At 38.0% G+C, this 27,834-nt stretch overlaps 1 protein-coding gene and 1 non-coding gene across 4 annotated transcripts; both read right to left on the bottom strand.

Moving 5' to 3' along the window:
• Positions 1 to 212: 212 nt before the first annotated feature.
• LOC108953621 (uncharacterized) lies at positions 213 to 27,741 on the bottom strand. Of its 3 annotated transcripts, XM_018830265.2 has the most exons (5): positions 27,602 to 27,741; positions 27,427 to 27,528; positions 1,073 to 1,153; positions 700 to 841; positions 213 to 586 (listed from the first exon to the last, which is right to left on the bottom strand). In XM_018830265.2, the coding sequence occupies exons 2-5, from the start codon at positions 27,520 to 27,522 to the stop codon at positions 336 to 338; spliced, it is 570 nt and encodes a 189-aa protein (XP_018685810.2). In that variant the 5' UTR covers positions 27,523 to 27,528; positions 27,602 to 27,741; the 3' UTR covers positions 213 to 335. The 3 variants fall into 3 exon arrangements, 2 of the variants coding, with proteins under 2 accessions (XP_018685810.2, XP_064975253.1); XM_065119181.1 differs by having other exon boundaries at positions 27,427 to 27,720; XR_010488966.1 differs by lacking the exons at positions 213 to 586; positions 700 to 841; positions 1,073 to 1,153 and adding an exon at positions 25,660 to 26,536.
• TRNAS-ACU (transfer RNA serine (anticodon ACU)) lies at positions 19,286 to 19,373 on the bottom strand. The gene has a single exon. It is a non-coding gene; the product is annotated as a tRNA-Ser (tRNA).
• Positions 27,742 to 27,834: the final 93 nt, after the last annotated feature.

Below are 27,834 nucleotides of genomic sequence, written 5' to 3'. Positions count from 1 at the left end.
TTATAATCATAGAGCCAAGCAAATTGCAAATTGACCGGGGGCACTTGCCAAGCACTAATCACAGATTTGACAAACCAAGAATAAAATTTGAAACCACCAAAATTGAATAATGTGCATGCATCCCAATTAGAATCAGGATATGTTATATGTACGTATTATCACATTTTTATGTTTATGTAGCGACATAAAGAGTTAATCTTGCTTGCCACCGAGACAAAGAGAACCGAGTTAAGAAAAGCCAAGGATTTTATCTCTAAATGGATGAAACCCAGTTATTTCGACGAATCAATATACTTCACAGCTCCAGATAAGATCAAGTTTATGGCATAGATCTACTACGGAAAGCTGGAGGCTTCAGATAAAGAAAGATACCTTGGAGGTGCCAGAGACAAATTGCAGGAATCAAACTCTACTATCCTCCTCGCTGAAACCCTGAACAACTTCCCAGAACCATTGGATGATGGAGGATGCATTGTTGTAGCCAAAACACTCGGTGTTTGCTCGTAAATCATCCACTGATTGGAGGTGGAACGTAGTGAGTCTGTAAGACAAAAAAACAATAGCAGCTTTCCATGCACATTTATTCCTACACACAAGAAGAATAGATTCACTCGCAATCAATGTCTGCAAGTCCACTTATTAATAGTTCCAACTCCTTATCATTGAATATAGATAACAGATCCCGAGGAATTCACTCACTGAAACTTTCCATAAATGCATTAATCTGAGGCCTAATTGCAGTCGTTCGCCAATTCTCTGCTACATGAGTCACATATTCATGTTTATTTTCCCCACCAACCGTAATATTTCTCCCACAAGGTATCAACTCAAAATCATCTACCTGCAAAACAGGACATGCACTGTGAAAATGACCATGATACATATTCTCAAGTGCATCAAGACACCATGTCATGCAAGTCAAAAATACAAGTGAAGGTCTGTTGTGACTTCGAACCTTGTGCAAATATATCAATACTCAGAAATAAATGTCAATTTTTTATACACAATTATTATACTGGACCTAGTAATATACTACCTAATTTCGTGAAGGAAAAATAGTAGCGACTACTACCTCTGCCCTCTCATGTAATATCAGCTTCTCTTCATCTGTATCCATGCTGAGAGTAAGGTCCAAAACATCACGTACATCATTCTGAAAATTTTAGGGAAAGTAATTATGCATTCAAAACAAAACTGCACAACAGAGAGAGAAAAAGAAAAAAAAGAAGATACTGTAGTAGTTAATGTGAGGGAAAAACTTTCTCAAATAGTAATATTAGTCTAAGATCAAATCAAATAAAAAAAGAAAAAACCTACGCAGAAAAGGAAAAACTTTATTAAACTTCTCAAAAGGAAAACACTTACACCGATCTTTAACAACTCTTAGACTTGATTTGAAAATACTTGAGGCTTTTTTTTATCTACATGCAGATGCCACCTATTTATAGATGTAAAATATAAGAGTCTCTAATCTCTACAACTCTATCTAATCTTATTTGAAATCTTCTAAAATATATTTTAAAATAAGAATTTTTTATCCCTAAAACTCTTTCTAATCTCATTTAAGATATAAAATACTAATTTATGATTTTTTAAAATATACTTTAACTTTTTAACACTCCCCCCTTAATGTATACTTTTAGAGATATGTCTCGGTTTAATTTGCAAGGCCACGCCCATAACTACCTCCAAGTATAGGATCATCTATAGAAATACGACCTGGACCAAAGTGTTCTCCAGGGTGCATGTGAATGTTACCATCTAGATCCTTTCTTATACTGCTCGAAAATTTAACTGAATCAAGTTGCTCCATCCAAAAACTTCTAAGACCATCTAGAATACCTCTTGACCTAGAGCCTCCAAACTTACTAGATAGAGGACCACTAAAATCTCTAACTAGACTTCGTGCAAAAGGCATAACATCTGATCAAATTTAAGAATAGGCTTGTGCAAATAAGAAATAGTACTAAACTCCTCACGAAGACTAATAGGCAATGATTTGAATCTTTAATATAGTAAAGGCCTAAATTTTATTGGGAAATCTGAGATGACATCACATGTGCAACGGAAGAACAAAAACAAAAATTCCTAGATTTTCACAAAAGAAATAGTCTCTTGTCGTCGTGTGAAATTGATGCACAAAAACCTACAAAACCCAAAAACTATGCGTATACGAAAATTGTGTTACCTAGGGAGATCATATATCCCTGAATTCCTGCAAATCTATGGAAGAGGATGAAGGAGGTCAACTATCCTCCTCTCTAGCGGTAATCTACATAGTAGGGGTTGCGAAAACACTCCACAAATCGCTGCTCCAATCTTTTTGCTACGCGCACCACATAATAAAAAAGGGGCCAACCCTTCTTACTGTCCACACACCCCTAAATAGAGGCCGTAGGTTGAGGAGGAGAGGGAGAGAGGAGAATAGGAGGTGACAGCTAAAAGGAGTCTAGTCTATGACCATTTAGTTCCCTCCTATTTATAGAGGCCCTCGGTCAACTTAACCCAAATGGATCATACCCTATTAGGTACTAGATCTTCATCCAACTACTTAAATCTATTAGATTAGTGGGTCTCTACCCAATAATCTTTTATTGACTCTTATTAGATCTCATCCATAAAATTCAATAATTCGATGGCTTATTAGATATTCAATAAGATAGGGGCTCCAGCGGATATCTCATATCTGAACCTTTACTTGTCGCAACACCTACTATATGTGTGTAACCCTCTAGGCCCAATATCGAGCTGGCCATGAGTCATACTTGTCCGAACTCATTCTGGCTCAATGAATTATTATCTTTATAATAATTATCTCTATAATAATTCACTCGACTCATCGACTACAGATGTTCAGGCCATTACGTCGTAATCCCCAAATGATATAGAGGAATCTAATCCATTGGACTTGTCTGTCCTCAGTTATTATGTATATAGTCCCTCATCCATCTAATATTCCAGAGATCGTACACCAGATATGGTGCTATTAGGCCCAAATGATTTCTACTCGAGTATCGCTCTAATCGGATTCTCCCGAAGAACTCTTTTTCTCTCTCAATCCGAATGACCCTAGCTAGGGTTTGCCTAAGCAAGAATACATGAGATATTTCTCTCATGATACTGAGAGTGGATGATCCTCTATCGACACTCAATAGTCCTCGTAAGATTGGCTACCACTCCCGATGATCGACTATGTTAGATTTGAAACTTCCAAGTCTATAAGTTCAGTATTAGAGAGTGGAGTATTCATATAGAATATCCTTGGTGTCTCAAGTCTAAGGACCAGATACACCATTGGGATGATGAAATCGCTATTTGATAATGAGGTATCATCAATCATCCAGCATTCTATGAGTGGATCAATCAGTGAACTCATTCTCCAATGAGAAAAAATAGAGGCTCGAATGCCCCAATAATAATAACAATCACAATACACACATACATCACATCACACGGTCTATGATCATTCGTCCACATCACACATCCATCATATGTACACTTCACCATATAGGATTACTAGATAATAATAATTAATTAAACTATTTAATTAATTATTTTATAGTATTTTGGGAATCCTACCATAGGGTGCCCTCACATGGCAAGTGGTCCCTTATGTGGCTAGGTAACCTTAGCCACTAAGGACTCCCCTGCGGTTAGGAATCCTATGCCATATTGTAACGGACAAACTTCTAAACAAGATGTTGGATGTAATGCTTATGTCTGTCCGTTGTCTTTTGGCATGTTCATGCCTTGTACAGCAGGTAGAGGGGCGGTCGAAGGCTTATAAGTCCCATTTTAGTTGGGTTGGTGGCCTCTTTAGGCTTGTAAATAAAGGTTGTGTCATGTGGACACGTGCGAGAGCTTTTCGGTCTGTAATGGACCATTTTACCCTTTGTTGTGCAACTGTTCAGAGCTTGTAAAGTCTGTTTGTAATTTACATTGTCTATGAAGTGTTTTTCGGACATGTTTGCTTGGGGATCCCGATTGAGGCGTTCTTTTTAACCCGTTCTCTCTTTTGTTGGTCCTAAGGGACAATGGGAGGCTTCGGGGAGGCTGACCTTTGTGGACGGACGCGCGAGGGTGCCGCACGCCTTAGGCAAAACCAGCTAAGGTCGTGACATTATGGTATCAGAGCGGGACAAGCACTCATAGAAACACTTGACATGCAAACGTGGGGGACCTAGCGGGGCTGCGTTGAGGGCAGTCAGCACACGCGCGACCGTTTGAGGGAAAACGGGCATGGAGATGTAGGGAAAAGAGTCGCTCAGAGGAGCGAGCATCCGAGATTGGCATTCAGAGGAATGGCCAACCCTTCGCGCAAGAGGCACCACGAGAACAGGCAAGCTTGGTTGAATTTGGAGCGCACAAAGGTTGGGATGGTTGAGTTTGAGCTACGACTCAACGTTGACAACTATACTTGATGGTGCTCTAGGCAAGCGAGGAGCTTGGCAAGAATGAGACCATCCAAGGTGGAATGAGTTGCTCAACGACCAAAAGAGTTATGCAAAGCTCACAGAGGTGAGGGGAATTGCTAACTCGAAGAATTTGGTACTCATGCATGGGCTTGTATGCGGACGATGGAATGTTCGTGGCCATCCCAAGGCGACCGAGACTCGGCGCCATGGAGCATTGAAACTTTCTCTTCGGCAGGCGAAGGATACGTCCGGAGGAGGCTGAAATGTGCAACGAGTTCAGCATGTTGCTAGGCCTTGAGGGGTGCAGCGGTGGTTGTATTGACGTGGAGGTGCAATCTAGCAAGTGCGTCTGCAGGAGGCAGAACAATGCACAGTTTGTTCAGCAGATCGGAGTAGTCCAAGGGGATGGTGGTCTCCGAAACGAAGAGAGATGTTGCTCCAACGGGACAGTTATCCAGGAGGGATAAGTCTCGGCACTCCAGAGGGAGAATCATGTGAGACGGACTTCACATGTTGAGGAGGAGTACCTCACAAACAACAACTTCACGAAGCTCGATGGACCGAGCAAGCGGCGAGGAGTTGTCGCTTGATCTCGCTCGAGAGAATGCATTGGTGGATGCATTGCGAGATCAAGTGGGGGAGCAACCTGAAGCAACTTAAATGAAGGCACACTTAGAGTCGATATGGAGATCGGACTCAAGGGAGGGCTGACCCGTGGAATGGAGGGCGCGAGGGCCACCATCGACTCAATGCAAAAACGAGGAGCGGAGCAACTTGGGTGTAACTTGGCAAAGTACCCAAGCCGCATGAAGGGAGCCAACAGAGAAGTTGGAACATGGAGCAGAAGCACAGTGCTTTCCTTAGACAGAGGTCAAAGACATGAACTCTTGCAGAGGCAAGGGTAGGATCATGTTGTTCCATGGGTCCTTCATTCTGACGGAGCGGACTCATCTTGCATGGTGCCAAAGACGAAGGGAGCTTCGGGGCACATGCACCTTATCTCGGAGGAGCATTTGATGGAGGAACTAAGGCGACTCAATTTGCGGAGGCGAAGTTGGGTTCAGAAGGCCTTAGCACGGGGCAAGAGGACGCAGAGGCGGGTACTCTTGAAGAATATGCCACAGGGTTACCATTTGAGTTGCTGTGAAGGAAGCAGTGCGCAGCGGAGATTGTGCTGGTAGGGGCAGAGGCCCAGGATCCAGACAATGGTGCACAAACTACAGTGGAGTCGGTGGACTTCGGGAGCTACTAGGCGACGGACTGTCCTAGAGCGGTGCTTCATCTAGGTGTGACCCAAGAGTGGGTGGATGAAGGTCGATTGCCGAAGGAGCGAACAAATTCGAAGGTGGAAGGGACCCTGCGAGGTATTGGCAGAGGCCACACATGGAGGGTTCACAATTCGAGTTTATTCCACAAGGATCAGAATGCAATGGAGATGTCACCAGGAGGCGACATGGTGCAGCGGATCGTGGTGGAACAGTTCGTGGCAATGCGATACACACAATCCGTCCCGTGAGGGATGAGATCATATGGAGGTATGATCAGGAGCTACTGGGAGCTCCGCTTTGGTGAACAACACGACGGCAAGAAGGGCTATGGATTCAAGGAGTGAAGGCCATGGTACCGCAGAGGCGGGTCTTCCGGGCGTGCACCGAATTTTGCATCGGATGAAAACCTTGGTCATCAGCATATGGGGGCTGGGTTCCACCAAGGGAAGAGTTCGAATGCAAGTACCAGTGAGTTCCATGGGAGGGACTTGATCATGCAGAGGTATGATCGAAGCAGCTGGAGAGTTGGACTGCTCCAGAGCTCATATTCGCTTAAGGGAGCCCGACAAGTCAGAGGACAAGGTCGAGTAAGCGAACGTTGCTACCAAGGAAGCTAAGGAGAACATAATCGCTGCAAACTCTACAACGTGATGGCAGAGGCCATGCATGGGAGTTGTAGTCTGTCTTTCCATCGACCAAACGGACTGCTTGGAGAACAAAGTGGTGTTGAAGCAGGGGGTCGAAAGGGGCGAGGAAGCGACGACGAGTCCAGAGGGACTTAGCTACCCAAAATCAAGCATCAGTTAGAATGGAGGTGGACTCAAAGGAGTACCACGGAGACATCTCTACTGATTGTGAAGAAAAGGGATACAGAGGCGAGGCGACAGATAGTAGGGCCATGGGCATGGCAGCGCCATGGTACCGTAGAGGCGGGACTTCCGTGCAAGTCATTGATCCCTTGCTCTCATGGAGGGAGAGCGCTTGGTCGTGAAAGGGGCCGAGGAGGTGGAGCATGCAGAGGCAATCTCCAAGTACCGAGACAAGGCTGAAGGGCAGAGGCCAAGAAACTTCGTAAGACCGGTGTCAACAAGTTTCTCATCAAGATAGCCGTAAGTGAAGGACTTCAGGTCATGCAAGGGTGCACGACCAAGGAACGAAGCAAGCAGTACACGGTGTTGTACCTTTACTACTCAGTGGAGTAGGCGGCAGGGTTGATGGAGAAGACGGTACAATCCCAGAGGCGACCTCATCTATCAGAGAATTACTCCAAGTTGGGGTGAAAACTTCTTGCATTCCAGAAGTTCAATGGCATTGAGAAGGTGAATCACAGTAGCTAACTCAATGCAAGGAGTGCAAACACTTCAAGTGCTTCAGAAGTGTGAGCAAAGAGCAGGCGAAGGCCAGTAACCAGCTCGATGCATGAAGTACAACCTCGAGGAGGTGGGCGAAGTCAAGTAACTTTTGCCTTCTCAACTCTTAAGAGAATGGGCGAAACTGAGTACCCCAATTCTCTTATCTATCCAGCAGAGGAGCGCTGCACAAGTTCAAAGACCCTTCGAAGATAATGGAAGACAATAGTTGTCAAATCCTCACCAACGGTGATCAGTGCTATTAAGAGTAGATTGTCCGCCTCATTTCCCTACGAAATGCCAATCGAAAGCGGAAGTGATGCGAACCTACTTGGATGTGACAACTAACTGAAAGAAGAGTCAATGAGCAGATTTTGTGGAGGAAGGACCCAAAACTTCGGAAGTTTGCGAGGCGATGCTCGTTAAAGCTCCAACAAGCATCCACCCAGTTCAAGCAGTATGGGGAAATTTTGAGAGACTGGCGCAGTAAGGATGGTCTTTTCCTTCATTTGGTGGATCCGCAGGAATCAACGAGGATCAATACAACTCAGCCAACCCCACACCAGAGTCAGAGTCATTGGCGAGTTGAAGCAGCATGGCGGATCAAAGGTTCGACTACTCAGAAATAGCAGCGGAGAGCAGCTGGGAGCCAGGAGGCGCATTGCAGCTGGAGCAGAAGATTGAAGACTCAGCAAAGGCGAAGAGTTGCAGTGTTCACAAAGGCTTCGACGAGGACGTCGAAGGGATAAGTGGGGGAGAATGTAACGGACAAACTTCTAAACAAGATGTTGGATGTAATGCTTATGTCTGTCCGTTGTCTTTTGGCATGTTCATGCCTTGTACAACAGGTAGAGGGGCGGCCGAAGGCTTATAAGTCCCATTTTAGTTGGGTTGGTGGCCTCTTTAGGCTTGTAAATAAAGGTTGTGTCATGTGGACACGTGCGAGAGCTTTTCGGTCTGTAATGGACCATTTTACCCTTTGTTGTGCAACTGTTCAGAGCTTGTAAAGTCTGTTTGTAATTTGCATTGTCTATGAAGTGTTTTTCGGACATGTTTGCTTGGGGATCCCGATTGAGGCGTTCTTTTTAACCCGTTCTCTCTTTTGTTGGTCCTAAGGGACAATGGGAGGCTTCGGGGAGGCTGACCTTTGCGGACGGACGCGCGAGGGTGCCGCACACCTTAGGCAAAACCAGCTAAGGTCGTGACAATATGGCTATCTTGTGTGGCTACGAAACCCTAGCCACCAAGGAGTCCTAGTTTCCTGGTTGAAGGACAGCCTGGGCGGCCATGCCTACTTGCCCCATGCGGCTAGGAATCCTGGCTGCTAGGGTCTCCTTGGTGGCTAGGAAACCCTAGCTGCCAGGGGCGCCCCTTATAGCCAAGAAACCTGGCTGTTGGGGCTACCAATCTTGTAGGTCGAGAGCACCCTCGCTGCTCTCAACCTTATTGCTTTTGGCCAAGCCGAGAGCAACAAGCTATGCTTTAGGCTAATGCTACAAGCAGCCTTCGACCAAATTATAAGGCAGCAACAATTGCTGCCTTTTCTCCCCTGTTCTACAACAACAATTTTAGCGATAAAACATTGATCTAAAACACCTTTAGTAAGGAGAAGATATATAGTCCAGATCTTAAAACTATGACAAAAATCATAGCAATGACACAAAAACAATTCTATACGATTGAACACAACATATATAGTTTAAAAGCCAATCTTTTGTATGAACAACCTAGCTTTGATACCACTATTGAAAAATCTAGAGCGACATCATATGTGTGGTGGAAGAACAAAAAGAAAAATTCTCACATTTCCACAGAAAATTAGTCTCTTATCGTCGTGCGAAGAATGGTGCGTAAAAACTCGCGAAACTGAAAAACTATGCGAAAATTATGTTACCTAAAGAGATCGTATATCCTTAAATTCCTGTAGATCTATGGGAGAGGGTAAAAGAGGTCAATTGTCTTCTTCTCTAACAATGATCCACACGACAAGGGCTACGAAGATGCTCCTCAAATCGCTGCTCCAATCTTCTCGTTGCACGCACCACGTAATCAAGAAAGGACTAACCCTTCTTGCTATCCACATGCCCTAAATAGGAGCTACAGGATGAGGAAGAGAGGAAGAATAAGAGGATGTTAGGATCGAGTCGGCACTAAGAGGGGGAGGGTGAATTAGTGCAGCGGATAAAAATATGTCGAGTCAAAAATCTCATTCGATAAAATCGTTTCGACAAAGTGAGTTTAAATTAAAAGCATACGGAAGAATGTAATAAGAAGGTAAAGGAAGTAAGGCAGTTTGCAATGAAAGTAAAGAGCTTAAAGTAAATGCAAACCGGGTTTTATAGTGGTTCGATCGTCATGACCTATATCCACTCCATCGATTCCTCTTCTGTCGAGGCCACTGATATCCACTAACGATCTTCCTCCAATGAGCGAAGATCAACTACCCTTCTTCTCCGTTTCATAGGTTTAGGAGACAACCTTTACGCCCCCACTTACTCCTCTCTTAAACTGCACTAACACTTGAAGCTTTTAGAGGAGTTCTCACAAGATTACAATAACGTTTTTCTTCCTTTTTGCTCTCAATTCTTGTGTTTGTTAACCAAGGATGAGAGGGGTATTTATAGGCCTCAAGTGGATTCAAACTTGGAGCCTAAAAGTATCTTATCCTGGGTTTTCCGGGTCCTGATGGTACCACCACCTATAGTACTGACACTAGGCGATACCACTGCCTAGGAGACTATGTTTGGGCGGTACCACCGCCTAATAGTCTCTCGGAGACTATGTTTAGGTAATACCATCGCCCAGACCGACGGTACCATCGCTTGATAGTCTTGGAGACTGTGCCACGTTGATTCCACTTGTTGGGTCACTGTTTGGGCATTTTCACTTAGCCCAACACAGTCCAAACTTGGGCCCAATTGGCCCCTAATTAAGTTGACCTAGTTCCAACCCAATTATGTGCTAATTACGAATTTTAAGGCATACACTAAGCTAAATAAGTCTGGTAAGTCTAGGTTTCTTCCGGCGAGCTTCCGATGATCTTCCGGCAAACTTCCGACAATCTCTCGGCAGTATTCCAACGAAGTCCCGACAAGCTCCTGGACTTCACGACGATCTTCTTGGTGAGTTTTGATGAGTTTCTTTAACAAGCTCCTGGACTTCTCGGTCAATTCCGATAGAACTTCCGACGAACATCCGGATTTCTGACGAACTCTCGAATTCCCAACGAAATCTCATTCTTGACTCCGGGACTTTATTTTGCTTTATGCCTTGATCGCTATCGTAGTTAATCCTACACACTTAAAACCCACTTCGATCTAGACAATTATTACAAAGCTTGAATCAAATGTTGTTCGGCATGTTATTGGTTCATCGACGCTTCGTCCGATTATTCGGCGCATCATCCTCTCTTGCGGCCTATTGCCTAATCGGCAAGTTGACCTCTGCAACTCCGATTTCCTTGGCACAATTTCTGCTCTTCTTAGCATGATGCCCGAACCCATGGCCCGAAACCTTCTGTCGATATGTCGACCGATCTTTCGACGCAACATCCAATCTTTTGACATGTTCTACTCCGGCCCAACATGATTCTTCCTGCTTTAATTGTCTCTCCCAGATCGAAGCTTCCTACATCACTCAAAACACATATTAGATAAACACTATCAATTATTTTCATCATCAAAATCCGAGATTCAACAATCTCCCCCTTTTTTATGATGACAACCAATTGATGATGGAGTTAACCTTAACTCCTCCTTTCAATATGCCATATTGATAGAACTCTTGAATTCATATTGAATTCAAATAAAAGCAAATTTAATCATGAAATCATTATGAGTCCAAGCAACAAATTATATGTATATCATTGCATTGCATGCATCATTATCATAAGTTTTGTATGAATCATCATAAATATTTCAAATCATCATGTCATAAAAAAAAATCAAAGTATATTACATCCTATCATGTATGATTCTCATATCATCATATCTTCTCCTCCTTTGTCATCAACAAAAAGGAGAAGTGCAACTATCAAGTTTTAGAGATACGAAAGCTTAACTACTTAACAAATTTTTCATCACTTTAGAACATTGAAGCTAGTGAGTTTCTTTCTTCTCTTTTGAGAAGTGCAAGATAGCTTGTTTTTGTATTTTCTTGAAGTGCGCAAGCTAGCAAGTTTTTCTTCCTTTTGCAATGTGCAAGTTTCCAAATTTTGTATCTTCAGCTAGTAATTTTTGAAATGTACAAGATAGCATATTTTTGTATCTTCTTGAAATGTGTAACCTAGGAAACATTGCTTCTCTTGATATTTACAAGATATCACTTCTTGCTTCTCTTTTGAGGTGAGTAAGCTAACAAGTTTGCCTCTCTTTGCGATATGCAAGCTAAAAAGTTTTAGCTTTTTCTTATATATATCATTATGCAAGCTAGCAGATTTTATCTCCCCCTTTGTCATTGTTAAAAAGGAGGGAAGAAAACAATTTTGTAATTTTTTTTTTCTTTATAATAATTTTTAAAGTATGACAAAGATAAATTATCATTCTTAATTCAATATGTTTGTGCATCATTATAGTTTCAAATTAAAACATGCACAATTTCAAAACCTTATATTTTATCCTTACTTAATGCATGATACCAAAAATAAATCAATCATCACTATGGATATATCAAACATGATATTCAAGCATTTATAATACATCATTTTGGGCATAACATTCATGATGTTAAGACATTAAAATTTTTAAACATTTATCACTTCATGCATTAAATCAATATTTTGATCATGATACCAAACATTCATCATTTCTCCCATGAAACTAAAGCATTCATGATACCAAACATTAAATCAACATTTTAAAGCATTTATCACTTCATGATTGTTGGTACCAAATATTCATCATTTTATTTTCTCCCATTTTGTCACAGGCAAAATGAGTGGAATAACATAAAGATATAAATATTCAAGTCATCACATGGAAGATATCAAAAAAATTTGGTGATAAGATATACTTACATAGTAAAAATCATATCATGAAAGATAAGATCATATGAATACCAAAAGACATGATTCATTTTGATAAATATTTTCTTTAATAAAATGTAAGAAATCATTCGAGAATAAAATGTGAGGGATCTTGATTTACATAAAGAAAATATCAAGTTTTGATTCCGAGAATTCAAGATTATATTATAGATAAGACTCATTCAAATCGTCAAATCATCAAAATTATTTTTAAGACATTGATAAAAAATATAAATAGATTTATTGATATATTGAGATGCTAGCGATTTTTTTCTCCCATTTTTTTATTATAAATAAGAAAGACGAAGAGGAAAATTTTATAATGGTGCAATTCATTTCCTTCTTACGTTAATGCTCTAAGCATCACATAAATACAAAGGTAACCATAAGAAAATCATGACATGAAAGATGAAAGATCAATTCGATTTATTTAGATAAATCTCAATAAGAAGGAATGATACAAAAACACATAAGAGATCTTGATTTATAAACGATTTCAAGTTATAAATCTCGAGAAATCAATATCATGATTTCGATAAAACCCATTAAATTCAAATAATCAAAATCACTTTCATGGTTCACAAGATTCATAACATAAATAAATTTATTAATTTCTTATTGAAAAACCGATAAGATAGAGATAGAGAAATTTTTAAAATGCATTTCCTTTTTAGTTGTTTCAATTTATTTGGTTTGATTTCTTACAAGGATGCCCAAGTTTTTTTATGCCAAATCAAAACATGCATCATCGTTTAAAACGGAAAGAGCAAGATTTATCACAAAAATCATCAAGATCAAAAAGTGTAACACATAATTCCAAAACATATGATTTCAAATCATTACTTCAAATCATCATGCATAATATAAAATCATCAAATATGATATAAAATCTTTTAATATTTTCATTACGTCTTACATCATTATGTCATTAAAACATCAAGCATGATTTCATTAAACATAAGGCATTTTCAATCAAAATCATTTTGTTTGTTGTAGTAATGTATTTTTCTTTTTAAGTAAATCTAAATTTTCATACTTAGTACTAGGAGTTAATATGCAATTGTCATGCTCAAAATTTTTAAAATAACTAAAAAAAGAAGCATGATATTTTCTTTTTATAATTTTTTATTTCTTAAAAACTAACTCATGAAAAGCATCAAGTTATTTCAAAATAAGGTAAATACATTTCGGGTGAGTTATATACCTCATTGTGAAAGGCAAGCTCATCTTTGTTGGTTTGCTCCTCGTCTTCGGATGCTTTCGATTCTTCCTTTGGCAATTTCTTCTTCAGTTTTATTTAATCATCTTTGGAGTGACCCGACTTTTTGCGTTCATAGCAAGTAGTTGTGTTCTTTTTTAAAAAAAAATTATTCTTTGATTCTTGTTTTAAGAATTTTTTAAGCTTTATTGTGAGAAGTTCAAGTTCTTCGTCATCATCACTTGAGTCATCACTCAATTAGTATTCTATTATTCGAAGTGTCAAATCCTTCTTGTTCTTTGGAAGGTGGTTCTTATGTTCATCATGTTCAACACAACTCATTTCATAGGTCATTAAAGACCCCGATAAGTCCTTCAATTAGAAAATGGTTCAAGTCCTTTGATTCTTGTATTGTCGTTACTTTCGAATCCCAATTTTTAGAAAGAGATCATAAAACTTTATTAACAAGTTCAAGATTCGAAAAACTTTTACCAAGTGCTTTTAAACCATTGACGACATCTGTAAAACGGGTGTACATGTCTCCAATGGTTTCGTTTGGTTTTATACGAAATAATTCAAAATCACACATAAAAATATTTATCTTAGAATCTTTTATTCTACTAGTGCCTTCGTGTGTGGTTTCAAGAGTGCTAAATATCGAAAACAGTTTCGCAAATAGAAACACGATTAAATTCATTTTTGTCTAAGGTACAAAATAGAGCATTGATAGCTCTAACATTCAAGGAAAAAGTTTTCTTCTACAAATTATTTCATTTACTCATTGGATTAAAAGACTTTTAAAAACTATTTTCAATGATATTCCATATATTGAAATCTAAAGAAATCAAGAAAACTCTCATTCGAGTTTTCCAATATGTGTAGTCCGTCCCATTAAACATAGGAGGACGAATGATAGAGTGACCCTCTTGAAAGTCGAAAAGAGATATTTCTCTTGGTTATTAAACCAAACGAGAAAGAACGTGGCTTTGATACCAACTGTTAGGATCCAATCGACACTAAGAGTCAAAAATCATGTCGATAAAAACATGTCGAGTCAAAAATCTCATTCGATAAAATCATTTCGACAAAGTGAGTTTAACTTAAAAGCATACAGAAGAATGTAATGAGAAGGTAAAGCAAGTAAGGTAGTTTGCAATGAAAGTAAATATCTTAAAGTAAATGCAAACCGAGTTTTATAGTGATTCGGTCGTTGTGACCTATATCCACTCCACCGATTCCTTTTTCGTCGAGGCCACCAACATTCACTAACGATCTTCCTTCAATAGGCGAAGATCAATTACCCTTTTACACCCTTCTTCTCCTTTTTCAGGAGTTTAGGAGAAAACCTTTACACCCCCACTTACTCCTCTCTTAAACTGCACTAACACTTAGAGCTTTTAAAGGAGTTCTCACAAGATTACAACAACGTTTTTCTTCCTTTTTGATCTCAATTCTTGTGTTTGTTAACCAGGGATGAGAGGGGTATTTATAGACCTCAAGTAGATTTAAACTTGGAGCCTTAAAGTGTCTCATCCCTGGTTTTCCGAGTCCTAGCGATACCACCGCTTGTGCTGGGCGGTACCACCGCCTGTGCTGGGCAGTACCACCGCCTGCAGCACTGACACTAGGCGGTACCACCGCCTAGTCTAGCGGTACCACCGCCTAGGAGACAGTGTTTGGGTGATACCACCGCCCAAACTAGCGGTACCACTACCTGACAGTCTCTTGGAGACTATGTCTAGACGGTACCACCGCCCAAACCAATGGTACCACTGCTTGACACAATCTTGGAGACTGTGCTATGACGGTTCCATCTATTGGGCCACTGTTTGGGCCTTTTCACTTAGCCCAACACAGCCCAAACTTGGGTCCAATTGGCCCCTAATTGAGTTAGCCTAATTCCAACCTAATTATGTACTAACTACGAATTTTAAGGCATATACGAAGCTAAATAAGTCTGATAAGTCTAGGTTTCTTTCGGCGAGCTTCCAACGAACTTTCGATGATCTCTCGGCAGTATTCCAACGGACTCCCGACAAGCTCTTGGACTTCACGACGATCATTTTGGTGAGTTCCGACGAGCTTCTTTGGTAAGCTCCTGAACTTCTCGATCAATTCCGACAGAACTTCCAACGAACATCTAAACTTCCGACGAACTCTCGAACTCCCAACAAAATCTTATTCTTGACTCCGGGACTTTATTTTGCTTTATGCCTTGACCGCTATCATAGTTAATCCTACACACTTAAAACCTACTTCGATCTAGACAATTATTACAAAGCTTGAATCAAATATTGTCTGGTATGCTATTGGTTCATCGATGCTTCATCCAATTCTTCGACGCATCATCTTCTCTTGTGGCCTATTGCTTAATCGGCCAGTTGACCTCCGTAGCTCCGATTTCCTTAGCGTAATTTTCACTCTTTTTGGCCTAATGCCCGAACCCATGGCCCGAAGCCTTCTGTCAATACGTCGACCGATCTTTTGGCGTGACATCCAATCTTCTAATATGTTCTACTCCAACCCAACATGATTCTTCCTGCTTTAATTGTCTCTCCTTGATCGAAGCTTTCTGCGTCACTCAAAACGCAGATAAGATAAATACTATCAATTTGTTTCATCATCAAAATCCGAGATTCAACAAAGGTGACAACCAAAAAGGGTCTAGCATTTGACCCTTTAGTTCCCTCCTATTTATAGAGGCCCCTTATCAATTTAACCCTAATGGATCCTACCCTATTGGGTACTAGATCTTTATCCAACTACCCAAGTATCTTAGATTAGTAGGTCTCTACTAAATAATCTCTCATTAGCTCTTATTGGATCTCATCCATAGAATCTAATAATTCAAGGGCTTATTGGATATCCAATAAGATAGGGGCTCCAATGGATATCTTGTATCCGAACCTTTACTCGTCGCAACACCTACCATATATGTGTGACCCTCTAGGTCCAATATCGAGCTAGCCGTAAGTCATATCTGTCATAACTTCTTTTGGCTTAATGAATCATTATCTTTATAATAATTCACTCGACTCATCGACTACGGACGTATTAGGCAACTACGTCGCAGCCCCTAGACAATACAGGGGAATCCAATTTATTAGACTTTTCTATCCTTAGTTACCACGTATTTATAGTTATTCATTCATTTAACATCCCATAGATCATATACCGGGCATGGTGATATCAAGTTTAAACGGTTTCTAATTGAGTCTCGCTCGAATCGAATTCTCCTAGAGAACTCTTTCTCTCTCAAATCCGAATGGCCCTGGCTAGGGATATTCTTGAGCAAGAATACATGGAATTTTTCTCTCATGATACCGAGAGTATATGATCCTCTATCAACACTCAATAATCCTTGTAAGGTTGGTTGCCACTCTCAATGACCGACTATACTAGATCTGAAACTTTCAAGTCTATAAGTCCAATATCAGAGAGTGGAGTACTCATATAAAATATCCTTGGTGTCATAAGTCTAAGGACTAGATACACTCTTGGGATGACAGAATCACTGTTTGACAATAAGGTATTATCAACCATCTAGTATTTCGTGAGTGAATCAATCAGTGAACTCATTCTCCAATGAGCACTTGCGCAGTATCCCTAGTGTCCCCACACGAGCAACTATGAGACCAACCACCTCCATCATATGGATGGGTATACAACATATCAGTTTATTTGGTCATCTCGATATTCCTCTCGAGTGACCTATGACCGGGATTATTTAGGGTCTATGTCTAAAGGCGAATTGGTTTCATTATTATGATCTTACCACGATCAAATTCTCATTGCACAAATCCATGGACATCACAATATATGTAGCATATAAGATAAAGTGATAAATATCAAATAATATAATAAATAAAAAGAGTGCATGTCATATCACACATGCTATCACTCATGTGATTGGCTCGTAGGGTACCTATGACTTGCAAATCTATCCATGAGCAAAAGTAGAATCATGCATGCCATCAACTTAAACTTTTCTTCGAATCCCACTTGCCTTAACACCTTTGGCTTCATTAAAACAAGTAAGAACAAGATCATCAATTAGTTTAGAAAAGTAATAATGAAATATATCTATATTGTCTTCATCTCTATAATGCTGGTTTGACAATTATTCTTTTTTATCTTCTCAATATTAAAATTTTCTCCTCATGAACATCATTACTCCCCCTATCGCTTTGCTCCATCATTGGTGATGAAGAAATAATAAGAGTAGATACAGATGAGGAAGAAGATGAGCCAAAATCCACTGGAGCATTAGATGATAAAGGAATCTCAATCACAGGTTTGAACATATATCACTTTCATTATTGTGATTGATATTTTTAAAAGAAATTACTTGTGAAGGATAGTAATGAGAAACTTCATTAAACATAACATCTCGAGATAAGACATACCTATGAGTTGTGGATCCATGTATTTCCAACATTTCTTCCTTTTATTATAGCCAATAAAGATGTATTTTTTAGCCTTTACATCAAGCTTGCTTTTCTTTGAGTCAGGTATATGAACATAGCACAGAGAATCAAATACTTTGAAATGTTTAATATTTGGTTTCTCACTAAATATAAGCTCATATGGAGACTTCAGACTGATTGGACTAAGAGGAGTTTGATTAATAACATAAGTTGCACATACTATAACTTCTGCCTATAAAGTTTTAGGTAAATTCTTTGCATGAAGCTAACATTTACAAGTCTTGCGAGATGTCATATCTTTCGTTCAGTTACACTATTTTGTTGCTATGTATTTGCACATATAAGTTCTCTTTTGATACCATACTCTTTGCAAAAAGAGAAAAATATATCAAAAGTGAATTCTCCGCATTATCAGTGCGTAATCTTTTAATCTTTCTTTCAAGAGCACTTTCAACTATTAATTTGAATTTTTGAAATTTTAAAAAAACTTTTGATTTTTCATTCACAAAATAGACCTAAGTGAACTTTATAAAATTATCAATAAAGAGAAACATATAACGAAAATATGAATAAGATGATGTTTGAGTAGGGCCAATTAGATCACTATAAATAAACTCCAAAGGAAATTTACTTCTTGAAAGTGATCTATCAAAAAATTGCATGTGTACTTTGCCATATTGACACTCTTAAGATTAAGAAGACCACTCACTAAACTTTTTTGCATCATAATCTTCAATTTAAGAAAATTTTGTATGACCAAGTCTAGCATGCCAGATTGATGCATCATCATTTGTGCTCATTTGACCAACATAAAAGATTGATGCTAACAAAATATATAAATCCTTGACCCTTTTATCGGTATGTACTATATTTACATTTAATTCTTTTATATTGTAAAGAAACTTGACTTTGTTAGGACTAAAAATAATATAATTTTTAGTATCAACTGCATTTTACAATAGAGAAAAGATTTGTCTTCATACTTGGAACATAGTACATACTCTTCAATGTAATAGGATCATTGTGATCATTGTGAAAAGATTATGACAATGTCTTCCTTTTCCACTTAGTAAACAGTGTTATTTGTCATGATAATTGTATCATTACCTTCATATTAATGAAGATTGATGAATTTGGTATCATCATCAGTGACATGATGATCACATCCTGAATCAACAATCCAATCATTTTCAAAATTAATAGATATTATGGCCTCGATAGTTTTAGCCATAAAGCATTTGGCCCTTCTTCATCGGTAACATTAGGACAATCTTCTTTATTTGCAATATTTCCTTCTTTAATCTTCACACTACTTTTTCTTAATATGACCTAACTTGCCACACCTATAGCACTTGATCTTCTTTCAATTTATACCATTATTTAAAAACGACTCTTGCTTGCTATTAACCTCATCCTTTTTCTCTTTATCATTATTATTAGATCCGGGATGTAATCTTGGACGTGAGGAATAATTTTTTTTTTAGTTTTCTTTATTTTTCTAATTTTTTCTTATTATTTTATCTATTCCATATATTCACTTTACCTATAAAAAATAAAAGAATCAAAATTCCTTCGAAATTGAAAATATCAAGTAATCAGAACGGATGGAGAGAGAGGGATTCGAACCCTCAGTATAAATAACTCATACAACGGATTAGTAATCCGTCGCTTTAGTCCACTCAACCATCTCTCCCAATTTAAATAAAATTAAAATTTTAATAAAAGGGTATCTCCATCTCCTCCTGAAACAAAAGCTCCCGTCATTTGACGAGCTAGGGATTTCTGAGAAACAATAAGATTTTTCAACTCTACTGAGGATGATTGTTGAACTAACCTTGAATAAATGTAACATAAGGAATATATTCTTTTCGAAGATTATGAATAATATGACGTTTCATTTATGTATCAAAAATTGACTCATTTGGATCTAAGAGTGATATCTCTGAACATAAATTTTAATTTTTAAAAAGTATTGAGAAATTGATAAATCACCTTAGATAGTATTTGCCAAATCATTTTTTAAATATTGTAGTCAAGCCATATTCTTTTTGTTGAGCAATATATCAAAAGTGATCCAAATATCTGAAGTTAATTTTCAATGAATAATGTGTTCAAAATGATCATGAGAAATAGATCTTTTTAATACAAATTCAGCCTTTATATTTAAAGTCCATCTCTCCATAGCGTCTCCATTTGTAGCATCTGGTGTTGTTGTTGCATTGCCACCAACTATATCCTATAAATATTTTCCTATAAGATAAGACTCCAAACAAGTCTTCCAGATCTTGTAGTTAAATTGGTTAAGAAGTTCAATACCAAATCCACCAAGTCGATTATAATATTCCATAGTAAAAAAAAGTTTTCTTCACTAAGGAGATCTCGAAAATATATATTACCACCCTTGTGGCTCTCATACCATGTGAGGAAAGGGAGGATCACATGCAAGTGCAACCCTTTCTCAAATAGTAGTAATAAGGTACTACTAGCCCAAGATCAAACCAAATAGAAGAAAAGAAACCAAGGCGGAAAAGAAAAAACTTTATTGAACTTCTTAAAAAGAAAAATACTTACACATCTTCAATGACTCTTAGACTTGACTTAAATACTTGCGGATTTTTATTGATCTACATGTGGATGCTATCTATTTATAGATGTAAAATACAAGAGTCTCTAATCTCTACAACTTTATCTGATCTTATTTGAAATCATCTAAAATATATTTTAAACTAAGAATTCCTTATTCTTAAAGCTCTTTCTAATCTTACGTAAAATATAAAATATTAATTTATGATCTTTCAAAATATACTTTAACTTCTTAATGGTTAAACAAGAAGATGCATAACAAGAAAGCATACCTTAAGTATCGATTTTAGGTTCTTGTAGCAATCAAGATCAAAAGCCTCGATATCATGATTTTAGAGTGATTGCAAAAGGTGCTCGGGCGCTCGCCTAGGCGCTCGGGCGAGGCGAGGCGAGGCCCGAGCACCTCGCTAATGTCCCAGGCGACGCACTTCAAACAGGCGCCGCTTGGGCGCTCGCCCGAGCCCAAGCGCTGGGCGCTTCGGGCGAGCGCCTAGGTAAACCAAGGCGACCGAACCAGAATTTTAGGTCTGGTTCGGTCCTAGTTCGGTTGTTAGTTGGTTCAATCGAACCAACTAAACCGATATAACCCCAACCCTAACCCTAACCCTAACCCAACACTAACCTGCTGCCGCTCTCGATCCTGATCCCGATCCCGATCGCGATCTCGTCGCTCGCTGCCGCTGTCACTGCTCGCGCCTCCCGCGAGCCCTCTCGCCTCCTGCGAGCCTTCCCGCTGCTCGCGCCTTCCGCTCCCTTTCTCTTTCCCGCTGCCGTTGCTCGCCGCTGCTGCTGCCGCTGCCGTCGCTCGCCGCTGCTGCTGCCGCTGCCGCCGCTCGCCGCTGCCGCCGCTCGCCGCTACTGCCGCTCGAGCTGCTTCCTCGTTTCTCCAACTCAGTATACTCTTAATATTGAATTTTGAAATGATTAATTTTCTGTTAATAGATTAATAATATATTATTTTGATTTTAATGTTATTAATTTTTATTTATTTGAAATTATTGTTAGGTTCCAACAAAAATGGCAAGTATAGAGAGCAACTCAATAAAGTCTCCAATGGTATAAAAAAAAGATCCTGCATGGAAGTATAATTATTTGAAGGATCCGAAAGATCCTAATGCAGTGACTTGCATATTCTGCGATAAGACTACCAGAGGTGGTATTTTTCGTGCAAAACAAAATATAGTAGGAAATTTCAAGAATGCAGTAGCTTGCAAAAAATGTCCACCCGAGGTAAAAGAAGAGTTGCTGAATTATATGAATGAAAAGAAGACACAAAAGAATGAATCTTATGGGAATTTACCAGAAGACAATGTTGAACATCTCAGGGAAGAAGAAGAAAATTATTCTACGAGTATTAACCTAAGTGAAAAAAGAGTATACGACAAAAAGGGAAAAGAAGTTATGAGTACTAAGAAAGGTAGAAAAGGACCGATGGATCTATATATGCTTCAAGGATCCCAGAAACAACAAGGGCAAGCAGGAGGCTCAAAATTGAGACAAACAAATATAAGTGATGCTTGCGATAAAGAAATAAGAGGAAGAACAATTCAGCACATTGCTCGCTTCTTCTATCAAGCTGGTCTTCCCCTTAGTACAACTCGTTTAGACAGTTTTAAGGATATGATTGAAGCTATTGGAAGATATGGTGCAGGATTAAAACCTCCAAGTTATTATGAGATGCGAGTTCCATTGCTGCAAAAAGAGTTGAATTATACAAATGACTTACTAAAGGGTCATAAAGAATCATGGGCAACTCATGGTTGCTCTATTATGTCAGATGTTTGGACTGACAAGAGGCGCAGAAGTATAATTAATTTTATGGTTAATTGTTCTTTAGGGACTATGTTTGTAAAGTCAATAGATGCTTCATCTTTTGTAAAATCTGGAGACAAGATATATGATTTACTTGACAAATTCGTGGAAGAAATTGGAGAACAAAATATCGTTCAAATCATAACCGACAATAGAAGCAACTATGTTTTAGCTGGTAATATTCATCTTTTGATTTTGTTAATTATTTTATCTTCAATTAAGTGTGTTAAACTCTTAAGTCTTATCATTTTTGTTATTCTTTGTCTCAGGTAAATTGCTTGAATAAAAAAGACAACACTTGTATTGGACTCCATGTGCAGCACATTGTATTGATTTAATGTTGGAAGATATTGGAAAGATCTTAGAAATCAAGAAAATCTTAGAAAGGGCAATTTTTGTTGTTGGATTTCTTTATAATTACATTGGGGCTTTGAATATGATGAGAGAATTTACAGGGAATAAAGAATTAGTGAGACATGGTGTTACCCGATTTGCTACTTCATTCTTGACATTACAGAGCGTGCATCGTCAAAAACATACTTTGAGAAATATGTTTACCTCTGAGAAATGGGTGACAAGTAAATGGGCAAAAGAAGCAAATGGCAAGAGGGCTGCTGATATCATCTTAATGCCATCCTTTTGGAATCATGTAGTTTATATATTAAAGGTAATGAGCCCTCTTTTTCGAGTCCTTCGGTTGGTGGATAATGAAAATAAGCCTACAATGGGATATATTTATGAGGCTATGGATAGAACAAAGGAGACGATTAAAAGATCTTTTAATGAAAATGAAGAAAAATATGAGAAAATTTTTACAATCATTGACGAAAGATGGAATTGTCAACTTCATCGTCCCTTACATGCAGCAGGATATTATTAGAACCCTGAATTCTTTTATAAGATTAAATCTGTTGGATTTGATGCAGAAGTTTTGGGTGGGTTATATCAGTGTGTTGCAAGATTAGTTCCCAGCATTGAGGTTCAAGATAAGATTATTCATGAATTATCTTTATATAAAAATGCTGAAGGTCTTTTTGGAATTCCAATTGCCGTTCGATCCAGGACAACTACCTCTCCAGGTATTAATAATTTGATATAATTAATTTTATATATATTATGTTACTATGTTATTGCTAATAATAACATAAATTTTGCAGCTGAATGGTGGGGTCTATTTGGAAATTCCACCCCGAACTTACAGAAATTTGCTATCAAAGTACTTAGTTTGACATGTAGTGCTTCGGGTTGTGAGCAAAACTGGAGTGTCTTTGAGCATGTAAGTATTACTAAATATTTTTATTTTAATTTATTTATTTATTTAGATATATGTATTAATATATTTTTAAATTATATGACATGACAGATTCACTCGAAGAGAAGAAATCGGTTAGAACATCAACGATTGCACGATCTTGTTTACATAAAGTATAATCAAGCTTTGAAGACTCGTCATGATTTGAAAAATAGATTTGATTCAATCTCATTGCAAGATATTGATGATTCAAATGAGTGGTTAGTAGGAGAAATGGGTGCTAACTTGCAAGATGCTGAAGACGAGCTTGTATTTGAAGATGATAGATTGACGTGGGGAGATGTGGCAAGAGCTTCAGGTATTGGAGAATTACAAACATATACAAGACAGATGTCAAAGAGAAAAATAAGTGCAAAAGCATCAAGCTTGGCTCCTGCTATTGTTGAAGACACAGAGAATGAAACATATCTTGACGAAGAGGAAGGAATCGAAGAACAAGAGGAAGAGACGAAATCAATGAAGATGATTTATGTGAAAATGACGATAATATTGATTATGATGAATGACTTTGATGTAAAATTTTAATGTTTTGAATTTTGAAACTTTTTGTTAATGTGACATTGTGATTTTGTATCTTAGATTTTCTTAATTTAATAGCATATTTTTATTTAAAAATTTAAATAATTATATTTATTAATTATATTATATATTTTTATATTTTAACGCCTCGCTTCGCTCGGGCGAGCGCCTAACGCCTCGGGCGTTTTTGGACCTTGGCGCCTTTTGACGCCTAGCGCTTTTTAAATCACTCAACATATACATTACTGGACAATCTGAGGAAAAGCACAAAGTGTCAAAAGTAAGAAAACAATGGAGGGCAGAGGACATGCATATATGAAAAAGAGATACCTTTTATTTATGACCAAGCATGTTATTGTGAACTTATCATGTTGAAGTGTTTAGAGGATATTCATTGCAATATTAATGGCCAATGCACATGAAAAGTTCAAGTGAACTTACCAGCACTGAAATGTACTTAGACCCTTGTAATTAATTGGATTGCTCAAATTTAAAATATATGGCTCTTATTGAAAACTTAAAAAGCCTTGTAGAGAGCTATTTGGTGGTCCAATCATTGATGGTATATCCAAATCAAGGTTTACGATAAAGTACCAGCAGCAGTATTTGTTGGTCCAACTACTTACTAGTACTCAGAAGGTCTCGGGCCAGGCTAAACCCAATATTGTGTCCGATATAGGACTTGTATTGTAAGATATAGGATGGTACAGGCATACTAAGCAGTTTTTCTTATTATTATTTTTTAGGTTTTTCAGGTTTTTTCTGAAACATAAACATGTCCTAACACTTGATACACCGGTATGGACTGGTTCAAATTGGTTTAAGCACTGACCAATACAATACTAGTATACGAAATTACAAACCTTGATCCAAATAGATATTATAAGCATACCATCAACAAGATGGATCAACAGATTTAAAGAAAGACATCCACACAATTGAATGCTTAAAATTTGAAAAAGTAGTAATCAAAAGAAAACTAATAAAAGGGTAAGATTGAATTTCACGCAAATCAGATACTGAAGTAACCAAATCCAGTCCATTTTCTATCAGTAGATACAAAATTCATAATAGATATTAAAAGGATACCAAATACTGAAACTGCATTTGTTTTAATTGAAAACAGATATGAATCAACAAGATGATTTTAAATTAGAACATAGTCAAATTTAGATGTCAATGTAAAGGAACTAGTTCATACATACCAATTACATTTTTTTGGATTCGAACTTGTAGAAAGAAATGCAGAAGGAGAAGGAAGAACAAGAAAGAGATATCATACAACACAGAGAAAAGCAAACAAATAACTTTCCTTTTGTTGATATAGGCAAGTCAAATAATTTTATGATATATTTGTATAGCCAAAATGTTGGATATTCAGATATAAAAGTAGAGATGGAAATAAACCAAATTTAATCAGCTTGACTGGGATACAAAAGATATCTGACTCCCTCAACATCGTGGTTTTAGTAACTAGCAAGAAAAAATCTGACATTTCACAAACGTACCCTTCATGTGCAAGCAATGAAAACATAATATTCGAAGTTCTGCTTCTGGAAGGCTGTGGAGAAGATCAAATGTATTACCCTCATCATTCACATCTGTAGCAAGCTTCCTGCTAGAATCCTTCTATTTGAAATATTTGCTATGTTCAGCTGCCAAAGGTCCAGCAGCAGAAGCATTTACACGTGTGTTTTGTGAGGTGGTCTCTGAATCAGATGGCTGCTCAAGAAGAAATCTTGAAGGAGGAATGATGAATAAATATTTTGAGGACAAAAACTTAATTTTTCTTTATATTTCCAAATAGTGATGCATTTTAAAGAGCAAAAAATTCATCTGGAATTAAAATAAATTTCACTTGTTTGGAAAAAAAAATCAATTTTGTCATTACTAGTAGGAAGAAGCAAAAGAAGAGCATTCTGTGTTCACATAGTTGAGATGTTGATGTTGGTGATGATAATGATGATGAAGATAAGGGAATTTTACTGTTTCTATTTCATAAGCCTATACTACATGAATCATTATGAACCACATATAATTTTATACATTATAATAACTGCAAACTATAACAAAGAAAAAGGAAAATTACTGTATCATTTGAACATGACATACAACAATGTCTTCTGCCTGGTCTTCAATGCTCCATAACACTTGATTTACAATTTGTTAATAATTATTATCTCATCTATGCCTCATGCAACAATTTTGGAGAAAACAGAGAATATTGAAACATGTGATTCAATCCACAGATACCCCCAATGTGATGGCAATTGCATTCATTTACTACCAAACTTGAAACCTACTACATCTGATATAACAGTATACAATTTCTTTGCTGCATATAGCCAATCCCAGATCTTAGCAACATCAAACATAAAAGAAAAACTGAGAACTATTCTTACTCCACAGGTTTCTTACTACGTCGAAACCTACTACATCAAATGAAATAGAAAAACTGAGAACTGTTCTTACTCCTCTAGTTTCTCTGAAACTGTTCTCCCTACAGAAGTCCACAAATTTCCCAATGTTGCAATTCTTTCTTTCTCTTAGATTCACATATTGGATATCACTTTCCCAAATGATAGAAAGTTTAAACAATTGAAATTTTTCTGCCAATATAACAGGTCCTTCTGAAAAATTTGTGCAATAGACATTAAAATCATTATAAGTGTGGAATCCATAATCAAGCTTAATCTCAAGGCATCTTACAAATTCCTCTCCAATTTAAGTAAGTGTAAATTAAAGCACTAGTGTGTATCTCAATTCTTTCATCAAGGAAAATATTTGAAACTCCATTTTATGTATTTTACTGCTGATGAAAAAGCAACTGAACTAGGCATTTCAAAATTGAAGTTTAATGTCAATGCTTGCGTTTTTGTAACAAGCCAATGTTTCAAATAATTTACCATCATCACTAACTTCTCCTCCAACATAATGTGCCTATTAATCAACAGCATAATGAAATTCAGAAATAGCAGCATGCTGGCAAGAAAATGGATATTATATGCAACAGCAGTGGACTGGTCATTGTCTATTTTAAATGGACTTATCAATCCACAATCAAGGTCACCATGATCACTGAAGCCATGGTATTTAGTCCACTTGTCTTTCGACTTTCCCTTGTTCTCTTTGTTCTGTCTTTTCTCATCCCAAAAGCTATTCAGAAATTAAAGGTAGTCTTTTTTAAATTATAAAAAAATTATTTTATTATGATAACAAACTAAAATCTAAAACCTAAGTCAAACAAGAACAAAAACATAAAAAGGTGAACACTCATTAATCAGGACAAGAAAACATCAAATTCCATGACAAAAACATGACTTCAAAGCCAATCAATCAAGAACCCAAGATTCCAAGCGCAAGCATCAAGTACAGTTCACGACCAGTTTCAAGCAATCAACCACCCGAACAATGTACCCAATGCAGTCACGCATGCCAAGCGTAATCTTACAGAGAAATTCTCGACAAGATGAAAATGAAGAGAGAAACATGCTAGAGATTAATCAGTCATAAAACTCACAGCATCATGCTCCAATTTAAGCTCCGGCCACATGGCCCTCCCGCCGGAGAGAATCTGCTGCAGCCGCAAGGGCAAACTCGACCTGTGCCCCGCCATCTCCAACTGACAGAAAGATCGAAACCAATGAAACAAGCTCGAAGAAACCAATGGGTGCAAAGGTTTGACGAAGACGAACATGCGATTAGGGCGCCGAGATGGAGGAGAAGAGAACAGAGGGTCTTCGAACAGGGAATGGCGTGGCGACGATGCACACACGTCGACCGAAATGAGTAGGAAAGGGTGTGGCGACGGGAAGTGCGGTTATGCACTTTTGTCGGAGGGAGAAAGAGAGGGGTCGGCGGTCAGCATATTGAACTTTCGATACGCACGAGACTCGTCGCCTGAGTCTCACGTGATCAGGTCCGGCTG

This window comes from Musa acuminata, chromosome BXJ2-8, assembly GCF_036884655.1.
Source record: "Musa acuminata AAA Group cultivar baxijiao chromosome BXJ2-8, Cavendish_Baxijiao_AAA, whole genome shotgun sequence".
In the NCBI taxonomy this organism is placed as follows: domain Eukaryota; kingdom Viridiplantae; phylum Streptophyta; class Magnoliopsida; order Zingiberales; family Musaceae; genus Musa; species Musa acuminata.
Note: the sequence above shows the minus strand (reverse complement) of the source record. Positions and strands in the feature narration are given on the sequence as shown.

Excerpts from the sequence above, each read along its gene's own strand:
- LOC108953621 (XM_065119181.1), bottom strand. The coding sequence starts at position 27,603 with ATGTTCGTCTTCGTCAAACCTTTGCACCCATTGGTTTCTTCGAGCTTG. Across the intron at positions 1,154-27,426 it reads TTAAATTGGAGCATGATGCT|AATGATGTACGTGATGTTTT; the intron begins GTGAGTTTTATG and ends TAAAATTTTCAG. Across the intron at positions 842-1,072 it reads TATTACATGAGAGGGCAGAG|GTAGATGATTTTGAGTTGAT; the intron begins GTAGTAGTCGCT and ends CCTGTTTTGCAG.